Source organism: Mastomys coucha, unplaced genomic scaffold (genome assembly GCF_008632895.1).
Source record: "Mastomys coucha isolate ucsf_1 unplaced genomic scaffold, UCSF_Mcou_1 pScaffold3, whole genome shotgun sequence".
NCBI classification, from domain to species: Eukaryota; Metazoa; Chordata; class Mammalia; order Rodentia; family Muridae; genus Mastomys; species Mastomys coucha.
Window position 1 is genome coordinate 61,210,370 of NW_022196909.1, and position 11,468 is coordinate 61,221,837.

Consider the following 11,468-nt stretch of genomic DNA (forward strand, 5'->3'; position numbering starts at 1 on the left):
CCAAGCCCGTGCTTGCAGGGAGACAGTGACAAGCCCTGACCTGAATGTGCGCACACACACACACACACACACACACACACACACACACACACACACACACAGAGCTCAGAAGAAGGCTGAGAGCATCCCCTTCCCTGGCGCTCTACAGTAGCAGTGTGAAGACCAGGAAGACCTAGACCTAGCAAAGAAAGGCAGAAACTGGGCTGAGCACAGAGCACAGGAATGATAACTTGGTGGACAGGCTAATAATCAGGGTCACACCTGAACCAGGAGAGAAACCGGGTGAGAAGAGGAGAGGGGAACCTAAAGGGAAAAAAAAACAAAAGGAGGGAGAGAGGAAGAGAGGGTTGGGAGGAGGGAAGGAGGTAGGAAGGAAAGAGGAAGGGAAGGAGAGGAGACAGGAAGGGAAGAGAGAAGGCCAGTCAGGTTCAGACAAGCTTGTTCTCAAGTAGTTGCAAGTTCTGAGGCAGAAAAAAGGGACAAAGCAAAGAAAACCGGTTGGCAGGACCTGAAGGGCATCCAGGCAGCGTGCAAAGAAGCCCCAGAACTTAAGACTGACCTCCAGAAAGACAGGAGGAGCTGAGCAAGGTGAAAGGGAAGGCTGAGACAGACAGCTGGGAAGCAGACTGCTCGCGTAGGAGGAGGAGGCAAGCTTTGTCTAAAGCCAGCAGAAGCCAAGACCTCTGTGGTGGCCCACCCCCGAACCCGGCCCCTGGCACCTCACAACATACCAGGTCCACATACTCCAGCACCATGTAGTGGGGCTCAGCCTCCCGGCACAGCCCCAGAAGCCGTACCACGTTGGCGTGGTTTAGCTTCCCGAACATCTCGACCTCCCTCCGGAAGTCCAGCTGCTGCTGCTCGTCCTTGCTCTGCAGACTCTTCACGAGGACCAGTGTCTCTGTCGCGCCTTCTTCTACGCCCTGCGCCTTTGCGAGGAACACTTCCCCAAACTCACTTTTCCCTGTGGGTGTAGATCCATGTTGGCAAAAGAAGCCACTGAGTGAGAGGGACACAGCCCTGGCCTTTCTTATACCGCAAGCTTTCGCTGCACACAGCCATTAGGCAGGTGAGCATTTCTCTACCCCAAAAGTCTTGATATGCTTAAAAACAAAAACACCTCAGAACAAACCTATAAATTAATTTAGTTCTTTTTTAAAAGAACCTTTTTCAGGAGTATCAAAATGAAATAATACTTGGGGGCTGAAGAGATGGCTCAGAGGTTAAGAGCATACTGGCTCCTCTTCCAGAGGTCCCGAGTTCAATCCCCAGTCACCACTTGGTGACTCATAGCCATCTATGATGGAAGCTGATGCCCTCTTCTGGTGTACAGACAAGCATGCAGACAGAGTACTCATACACATAAATAAGTAAATTTAGTATTTTCTAAATTGGAAGGACCTCAGCCCATGACCCAGACTCAAAACCAGTGTCCTGTGGCAAAGTTGGGGCAGCTGTAGGCAAGGCCACATACCCAGAGTGGTGATGGGCTGCAGGTTGGCCCGTGGGAAATGCATCTTATCACCGGTGCTGTGGCGCTTGTTGGTGGCTGTAGGGCCAGAGCCCAAGTTGGTCAATGCCACTTCTTCCTGGATCTCTGCTGATGGCTGTCCATTCTGCAAAGGCCCACCTGGGAACAAGGGGCCAGGGGGATAACCTAAGACTGACACCCCGCAGACCTCAGAGAGCTCAGTTCCCATGTCCTGTGATGTGTTGTATTGTGTCCCCTCTTGTCTGTCCCCACCATCACCACCTTGCTTCCTGACAACTTGAGTCCAATCACACACAAAATAGCTATTCCCACAGATAACCTGATGGGGCTTAGGGGCTGGCTGCAGACCCTGGGTGTGACCATTTAGTGATGAAGACAATTAGGAGGTATGAAATGAGCTTGGTGTGGGACTCTAATCTCAGTCACTAGACCTGAATGCCATACCCACACAAGCTGCTTGGTTTTTACCGGACCCATTGTATGCAAAGGGGAGATCACGTAGAGCCAGGAACTGTTCCTGACTGCATAAACTGAGTGGAGACCCAGCAATGCCCTCAGGGAGAATCTAGTGATGGGAGGGATTAGGGAAAAAGAGGACAGATAAGATTGTCCCTGGAGGCTGATGACTGAAAAGATGTGTTATAGGCACATGTATATGCATACCAAATTTATCAGTGCTTTACTGGTGGGAGAGAAGGCTGGCCCCAGAGGCTTCACTGAGGGAGTCCTGAGCCAAGCAGTTGAGAAGTCAAGGCCCTGAGAATGGGCCAACTCTAGGCTTGCAGCCAGGAGAGGCAGCCTCAGCTCCAGCCCCAGCTCCAGCCCCACTGGCTCTCTTCCTCCACAGCTGCCACGGGAGGGTGCTCTGTACCCATGCTGGTCCACCTCCCCAGACGGGGGACCCACCATTGAGGCACTCCATCTCTGGCTCCTCCCCTTCAGGCTGTTTCTGCAGTCTCTTGGCTTTACATCGCTTCTTGCAGTAGAACATGAGGCCCAGTACAGCGATGATATAGGCTACAGCTGCGCCCACTGACAGCCCGATGGTCTGGATCATCTTGTATGGGGGAGGACTGCCAGGGCCTTCTGAGTCCTCCATCACTGGCTTGTCTAAGAGACACATGGAGAGGTCAGGACAGGGGCAACTCAAGCCAACCAGCCCCCAAGTCTCTACCAAATTTTCCCCCACCCCAGATATATGACAACCTCTAGATACTTGAAGGCCTCCACATGCCATGGAGACCCAAGGAACATTCCTTCCTTGAGACTGTGAGCTAACCCTGAAGGATGCTGGGAAGCTTCCGGCTGAGCACCCCAGTTATCGCTCAGCTCAGAGTAGGCTCCTGCACTGCTAGCCCACTGGCTTTCAATGGCTCACAAGACAGAAGTCCCATGAGTCACTGGGTGAATGTCAACAGCTTCAAGCAAGAGATCCCACACTCCATTTCCGTTACCAGGAAAACAGTTCTGCTGACTGGAGATGTTTGTGGGAAAGTTTGTGAACTTTCTTCCCCTTCATCCCCTCTCTTCTATAGCCACAGTGACAACTTCTAACAGGGACAGAGATCACTAGGGCAGGTGTGGCCTGGGATGTTAACCTGTCACCATCTCTGGGCCTCCTGCATCCTGACCTGGTCCCCTCTCTACTCAGAGTAGTTCAAGTCTTTGTTTCTTTTCTTTTGTTTGAGACAATGTCTCAGTCTGTAGCCCAGGCCATCTTGGAATTCACTATCTAACCTTGACTAGCCTTGAAGTCATAACAATCCTATCTGTCTCAGGGCTTGAAATCATGATAATCCTCCAGTCTCAGAATCCAAGATGCAGCATTTCAAGAAAAAATTACTTTGGGGGCTGGTGAGATGGCTCAGCGGATAAGAGCACTGACTGCTCTTATGAAGGTCCTGAGTTCAAATCCCAGCAACCACATGGTGGCTCACAACCACCCATAATGAGATCTGATGCCCTCTTCTGGTGAGTCTGAAGACAGCTACAGTGTACTTATGTATAATAATAAGTAAATCTTAAGGCCGAAGAGAGCAGGGACTGAGCAAGCAGGGCTGACCAGAGTGAGCAGAGGTCCTAAATTCATTTACTAACAACTACATGAAGGCTCACAACCACCTGCGCAGCTACAGTGCACTCATATACATAAAATAAATAAATAAATCTTTAAAAAATTACTTTTATTTATGTGTATGTTCATGTGTCTACGTGTGGGTTTGGGTCTGTGCATGTTTGTGTGTCTATGTGTACTTACATACTTGTGAGTGCAAGTGTTGCCAGAGGCTAGAGGCCTTGGGTCACCTGGAGGCACAGGCAGTTGTGAACCAGCTGGCATTAGATGCTACAAACAGAGCAGGAAGTGCTCTCAATCTCTAAGCCAGCTATCCCTAAGCTTGGCTTATGTGGGCTCCCCCCCCAAAAGGTCCACGTTAAAAACTCAGTCCCCTGCCTAGGATGCTACTGGGAAGCACTGGGACCTTCAGAAGGTGGCACTGCGTGGAAGAGCGCTAGGTCATGGGGAAACTGAGGCATAGCCCATTCTTCTCTTTTGCTTTCTACTCTAACACATGAGAAACAAGATGTCTTCTGCCACATGCCCTTTGCCACCATGTCCTACGGTGTCACAGATCCAAAGCAACAGGGCCTAAGCAGCAGAGGCTGAGGGCTCTGAGACTGCGCACCAACAACAACAAAAAAAAAACCTGTTCTCTTTATAAGTGAACAAGAGAACGAGGCATTAGAGAGAGCTAAGCGTCCTTAAGCAGCGCAAGTGCACACAGCTCAGCTGTGTACTGACAGTCCAGCAAGCGGTCTGCTCTGTCTGGGATGCCAGAACTTCTAAGATGAGAAAGGATTCTACCCCTTCCCCTATAGGGGCTCCTTTCCAGGCCCATACCCACGACTAAGAGCGGGGCCTCTGTGTGCCTGATGTTACAGCTGTTGCCAGCGATGCAGGTGTAGGAGCCTGAGTCTTCAGGGGCCACATCATGGATCACCAGGGAACCGTTCTGGAAGATGTGCATCCTGTCGTGAGAGAAGCCACAGCAATGGTCACCTGGCCAGCCCCCAAGAAGCTACGATCCCAGGGAAGGTGACGGCAGTGTGGAAGGGAGGCAGCCCTACCTGGGTCCCAGCTTGGTGGGGTCCAGGATCCGGTCTTTGCCTTTCCATTGAATAAGAGGTTTGGGGTCCCCCTGAGCCTCACACCGCAGCAACGCTGTGTGGCCCTGGTACACAGTTGTCCGCTCTGGTTCCACCTTGAAGGTGATGAAAACTGCATAGAAAGAGACCAGGGAAGTAGTGAGCTATGGAATGTGTGTGGCTACCCTCTAGGCCCTGTCAACAACGGCTCAGGGCACCACCACAGTCGCACCTGCCACCGTCAGCTGGACATGGGCACGGATCTGGCCCTGTGGCTCATTGGACGCAATACATGTATAGTTGCCAGCATCATCTCGGGTCACTCGGGCAAAGTGTAGGGTCCCAGCATTGTCTGTCACCCATTCAGGGAGGCTGCTCCCATCTGCAGAGAGCAAGAAGTCACAATCACGCCATGGTTTAGAATGACACGGATGGCCGACCAGGCCCTTGGTTACTCATCTCTACTCCAAACATGTCACCATCCCTTCCTACTCACAGGCACCGTCCAAAGCCCCCTACTACTTAATTCTGCTCCAATTTTTCAGGCTTTCTTCTTTTACAGCTCAAGAACATTTCACTTGTGCCAAACTAGACTTCTGATCAGGCCACTGTCTGGCCTCGTCCTCACCTCACTGCGGCCCCCTCGTCCTCCCTCCTGCGGCCCCATCCCAGATGTACCAGGACCCTACTTCTTCCAGAAAGATCCCAGGCCTGAGCTCGGGAGCCCTCTGCAGATGCCACAACCCCCACCTTACTCCCATGGCTGGCACAAATGTGAAACCGGTCCAGCCTTCTTTTTTTTTTTTTTTTTTTTTTGGTTTTTCGAGACAGGGTTTCTCTGTATAGCCCTGGCTGTCCTGGAGCTCACTCTGTAGACCAGGCTGGCCTCGAACTCAGAAATCCACCTGCCTCTGCCTCCCAAGTGCTGGGATTAAAGGCATGCGCCACCACTGCCCGGCTCGCTCCAGCCTTCTAAGAACAATTTGGTGGCTTATATACATGGTTATAGAAATGTTCATGTCGTTTTGTAGATATATTATATATTTCTATTGTTTATATAGTTTATATATTTATTTTATATTATTTATATATTACAAGTTAAATATAAATAATGTAATATACACTATATAATTATGTAGTATATATTAATATGTTATATATCCTATGTAAATATTATATATAGTAAATATATAATATAAAATAATATTACACACACACACATCCACTTCTGGTATTCTTTCCCAAAGGAAATAAATCCAGAAAAATAAAGCCCAGTACCACTGGGATTAGAATCCTCCAGAGCAATAAAAACGAGGGGTAACACACTGCACCTCTAACACCTAGAGAATATTCAAGTAAATGTCAATGGTTCCAATTATGAGATTGTTATGACTATAGTTGAGACTGATATTATGTACCATTATGTACAATAAAGACAAAGGAGAAATGCTTAATAATGTTAAATTAAAAATCATGTTAAGTAGCCAGGCAGTGGTGGTACATGCCTTTAATCCCAGCACTTGGAAGGCAGAGGTAGGGGGATTTCTGAGTTTGAGGTCAGCCTGGTCTACAGAGTGAGTTCCAGGACAGCCAGGGTTATACAGAGAAACTCTATCTCAAAACAAAATAAAACAAAACAAAACAAAATCATGTTAAGTGCTGGGCATGGTAGCACACTTTAATCCCAGCACTCAGGAGGCAGGCGGATCTATATTTGAGAGCGGCCTGGTCCACAAGAACAGCATACTCCACACTCAGCCAGGGCTAAACAGTGAGATCTTGCTTCAAAACTAAAAAAGGTGGAGATGGCAGAGTACTTAAGGGCACAGGCTGTTCTTCCAGGTCTCGGGTTTGAGCCCTAGCATCCACAGCACCATATGGTGGCTCACAATCCTCTCCAGCTCCTTTAACTTCAGTCCCCCCAGGATCTGATGCGTCTACTGGCCTCCGCAGGCATGATGCTCACACCATGCATAGACAAACCTTTAAGCAAAACACCCACTCACATAAGAAAAAAGTAAAACGACAAAAACCACATATACTCTGAGCTTCGTGGTACATGTCTTAAATCCCAGCGAGTTCGAGGGCAGCCTGTTCTACATAATGAGACTGTCTCAAAGAACAAAAGCCAAAAAGGTCAGGTGTACGAGCGTGGGTGCACACCTATAGTCACAGAACTTGGGGAGCTGAGGCAGAATGAGCCTATGCTTGAGGTCAGACTGGGCTGCACAGTGAGTTCCAGGACAGCTAAAACTATATAGTGAAACCTTATCTATGACAATTAACAAACTCAGCTAATTAAATACTTAAAGACTCAAAAATGGCCAGGGATGCTGCTCAGCAAGGGCAGCTTGCCTGGCATCCTGAAGGTCACAGGTTCAACCCCGACTACTCTACTAATTCCAAAACAAAAACAAGCACACCTTTGTGCAGGAAGAAGAATAAGTAAAAGTTGTGTATATAATAAAGTTATTATGCAAGAGTAAACAAAGCAATTCATAGAAGAAGGAGACAGACATGAAGGTGGCAGATAGCACAGTGATGTCTACACCCCCAAGCATGTCAGACTCTATGATAATAGAGTTAATGAGAGTTAATAGAGTTTAATGCTGGCGACAAGAGGTCTTGACACCACTGCCTTGACAACCCACCCACCTGCCATCTGTGCCGACCAGCGCTGTACTCTCTACCACTCTGGGGTTATAGCTTTCCAATTTCTACTGGACTACATCAATTGGTCCTTCATTTCTGGTTTCTCCCAACAATTCCAGGTGCAGGCTGGGCACTCCCCTGTCCCTCTTTGCCCTCTCTAGCCTGTGTCACATGGCACCCACCTGCCCGTACCCACTTAACCGTGGGCTTCTCCCGGCCAGTGGCTGAGCAGGGCACCGTAGCCTCCTTATCAAATTCCATGCATTGCTGTGGCTGCGGTGGTGGCGTGAACTTGAGTTTTTCTGGGTCAGTCGGGAAAGAGAGGAGGAATAATTGAGACAAGGAGAGGCCAGGGCCATCACTGTCACTCCCCTGCCTACACAAGCTAGGTATTCTCCAACATAACACTTATGCCAACTCACCCAGCACCTGGACACGGGCCTGGGCCTCGATGCTGCCGGCTGGGGTACTGCTCACACAACGGTACAACGTCCCATCATATACCTCCACACTATTGATGCGCAAGGTCCCATTCTTGGAAACTTCGAACCGCGAGTCCTGCGGGACAGACTTGAGTAGACGAGGGCTAGTTCCATCTCCCTGAGGGCGGCCTCAGGGGTGAGAGAGGTCTCGGGGTATGCATGGACAAAGGCTGTGAGGAACTCTCCCATCCACCAAAGAGCCATCCTTCCTCACCTCTGAGATCAGCATCTGGTTCCTGTACCAGATCACAGTGGGATTGGGTGTGGCCTGTGTCAGACAGTGCAGGTAGCCGGGCTTGCCCTCCTCCAGCTGGCTGTCTTGGGGCTTCCTAATCCACGTGGGTACAGCTAGAGGGACAGCAAGAAACAGATAAAGCTGAGCAACAGGTTTCCAAAACAAAACGTGTCGATCACACAGAGTTCTAAGTCACCGAGGCTGCTCAGGTGACACGCAGAGGCCTGGGCACCAGCACTTTCCCACACCTTTATTCCATCCATAATAAACACCCCGGTGCATTCCTCTACCTCCGAAGAGTAGGCTAGGAAAACAGAAGTTCAAAGAAGTAATGGCCACTGCTACCACAAGAGGGAGAAGATCGCACTGTGCTTTGTGACACTCCACCACCAGGGGCTAGAGATGGCTCTGAAGTTAAGAGCAATGGCTGCTCTTCTAAAGGATTCGATTCCCAGCACCCATAAGGTGGCTCACAACCATCTGTAACTCTAGTTCTAGGGGATACAAGCCCCTCTTCTGGCCTTCACAGATCCCAGGCATGCAAATAGTGCTTTTCACATTACATCATACTGGGCCATGGTTAGTCTTAAGTTTGAATATGAAATGTCCCCCATAGAGCTGGGCAGTGGTGGCCCACAGCCTTAATCTCAGCAGTCAGGAGGCAGGGGCAGGCAGATCTCTGAGTTTGAAGCTAGCCTGGTCTACAGAGTCAGTTCCAGGACAAACAGGGTTACACAAGGAAATTCAGGAGGGGGTGTCCTTCAGAGGCTCAAGTGTCACAAGCTCGGTCCCCAGTTTGTGGCACTATTTTGGAAGATGGCATAAACTTCAGTAAGAAGCTGGGGCCTGGCTTAGTGGTCACTAAGGGTGTTCAAAGTCACGTATGTCTTTGAAGAACTTGACTTGTTCCCAAACCCTTCCTCCTCATACCCTTCTCTGCTTCCTGGCCACAACGAGATCAGTAATCTCTGTCTCAGGCTCCTACCACCCAAATATTCTGTCTCCCCTTAGACCCAGACCAATGGGTCCAACAAACCATGGAATAAAACCTTTAAAACCATGAGCCAAACACAAATCCTTCCATTTTTACATCACTCAGACATTTGTCACAGCAAGATTGATGTACTCGGTCCTCAGAACCGTCCTGTTTGAGCTGCATTATTAGCTCCTTACAGAATCTCCTGTCTTATAAACAGACAACCCCAACCGTGTGTCTCCTGATTCAAAGCACCTCCCCACAGCAAGAACTGTCTCTTGGCATTTCTAAATGGATAGCTAGAGGCATCCAGACCTCATGGGCATACTCATTCCCTTCAAAACCTGCTTCTCCTGCCTCATGCGATGCTAGCTAGCTAACTCTCTACTCTCCTATTCTATCTCAGGAGGGAACAGCCAACTGCAGAAGCCACAGGTCCAATCTTGACTTACTTGTCCCTCGAGGCCAGGCTAGGGGACAGTTTTGTGCACTGTGTACCCAGATGCTGATTACTGGACCCAGAACTCTGGTTGCAGTGGGACTTGGCATTGCCAAGCATCCCCTGTCTCAATGCTGTGTAAAAATTGCTTTCCACCACCTCTGATTGGTTAATAAAAAGCTCCTCAGCCAATAGCTGGGCAGGAGAGGAGGGAGAGCGACTTCTGATCTCAGTGAGTGGGTCCCAGATGGAAAGAGGAAAGAAGGAGGGCCACCATGCGGAGACGGATAGAGGCGGATAGAGGCGGATAGAGGCGGATAGAGACGGATAGAGACATCCGGATAGAGGTGGATAGAGACGGGTAGAGACATCCGGATAGCAGAAGCAGTTGGATGTCTGGGCTTAAGGCCAGTCTGACTTCCATAGTGAGTTCCAGGCTAGCCAGGGCGACACAGTGCATGTGCATGTGTGCCGATGAAACACAACTTGCTGGGCCACTCTCTCCTGTCACCATGGGTTTCAGGGACTGAACTCAAGCTGTCAGACTTGGTGGTAAATATCCACCCAACCATCTGACCAGCCCTGTTTAAGCACTCTGGTCTTCTCCGCACAGCTGGAATGATCTGGAAAGCCGGTCTTCCAACTTACAAGCAAGACAGTGTTTACAGCCATAGGCAGCCCTCCGGGCCTTTTCATCTCTTTTTAATGTGACAGCCACACATTCTCCATCAAGAGGCAGTCTACCTCCATTTCCTGGATGCTGGGTGGCCTGAGACTGGCTTGCCGTCTACAGTCCACTTTGGCTCTCTTGGAATCCAGTTCCTACATGAGCAAACCTGGCCTAGCCAGGCACGTGAAGACAACTATCAGAGAGACCAGCCGGCCACTAGACGTGAGGTGGCTGACTGGCCCTCTGGCAGCATTGTGGAGTTTCTGAGCCTTTCCTTGAAGGTGAATCCCTCCCACCCACAAAAACCTAAGTAAATCCAAGACTGTTCCGAGCCACTGGGGCCAAGAATGGCTTGATGTTGGGTGCTGGGTAAGTGACACACTTCAATGAGAGCGGAAGTCCTCACAGGTCTCCACCTCATGGACAACCTTTACCCACGCTCACCAGCATGCAGTGTGTCTCCCAATCACACACTGAATTCCAGACAGGATTCATCCTTACTTTAAATACTAGCCCAATGTCCCCTGACAGAGGCTTCCCTAACCTTCCCCCACTCCTCCCATCTCAACATTTTTTTCTGTTACTTTTCCATGTAGTTGGACTGTAACCTAAAATGATATATTTAGGGACTGGGGAAGATGGCTCAGAGAGGAAGCACCCTTGTTGCTTCCTCTTGCAGGGGATGTAGGTTCAGTTCCCGGAATCCACATAACCAGCAGTAAGTCCCAGGGATGGGCTCCAATGCTCTCTCTCTCCTGGCCTCTGTGGACACCAGGCATACATGTGGTGCAGACTTACACTCGGGCACAACACTCATACACATAGAATAAAGTTATTGAAGTTCTGTAATTGCTCGTTAAGCTGTTTTTCACACTTGTTTGGTCTCTCCTGTCAGAATATAAGCTACCGGGGTATGTGAAGGTGTGTGTGTCTGTTTTCCTTATTGCCACATTCCTGGTACTGAGGACTGTGCCCTAGCATAAAGGGGCCACTCAACAAGTCTCTGCAGCTAAACAAGGTTCCAGAGCCCAACTTCCTCTGACTCTACAGCTCCATGCTTGCTCCAGTGTTACTTGCCTCATGCACTACTACTGAATTCCATAGGTTTCCTCAGAGAGCATCCAGCACGGCTCTGTCGTCTGTGAAGTGACCAACTGAGGCTAGCATCTCCCAAACCTGAACACGCATAAGCATGAGGTTCTGTGTTCTGAGTGTCCCAAAGCACCCCCAACTGCCGAGGCCCACGCAGGAGGAACGACAAATGGCTTTAGAATTCACAGAATACGGCCCATGGGTTACCACACCACATGGGTGAGCCTTGGTGTTGACACTGAGGACCCCGTGTCCTGAGGACTTCACACTTGTGGAGTTCTGCTCT

The 11,468-nt window shown here is 49.7% G+C and overlaps 1 protein-coding gene across 1 annotated transcript in view; it reads right to left on the minus strand.

The window, feature by feature from the left end:
• Ptk7 (protein tyrosine kinase 7 (inactive)) overlaps positions 1–11,468 on the minus strand; it is a 65,321-nt gene that overhangs the window by 7,990 nt on the left and 45,863 nt on the right. The window contains exons 8-16 of the mRNA XM_031346799.1: positions 7,985–8,118; positions 7,711–7,846; positions 7,471–7,590; positions 4,869–5,018; positions 4,619–4,769; positions 4,392–4,519; positions 2,399–2,602; positions 1,475–1,630; positions 732–964 (exon numbers count right to left, since the gene is read on the minus strand). Coding sequence (XP_031202659.1) covers positions 732–964; positions 1,475–1,630; positions 2,399–2,602; positions 4,392–4,519; positions 4,619–4,769; positions 4,869–5,018; positions 7,471–7,590; positions 7,711–7,846; positions 7,985–8,118 — 1,412 coding nt within the window. The remainder of the gene's footprint in view (positions 1–731; positions 965–1,474; positions 1,631–2,398; positions 2,603–4,391; positions 4,520–4,618; positions 4,770–4,868; positions 5,019–7,470; positions 7,591–7,710; positions 7,847–7,984; positions 8,119–11,468) is intronic.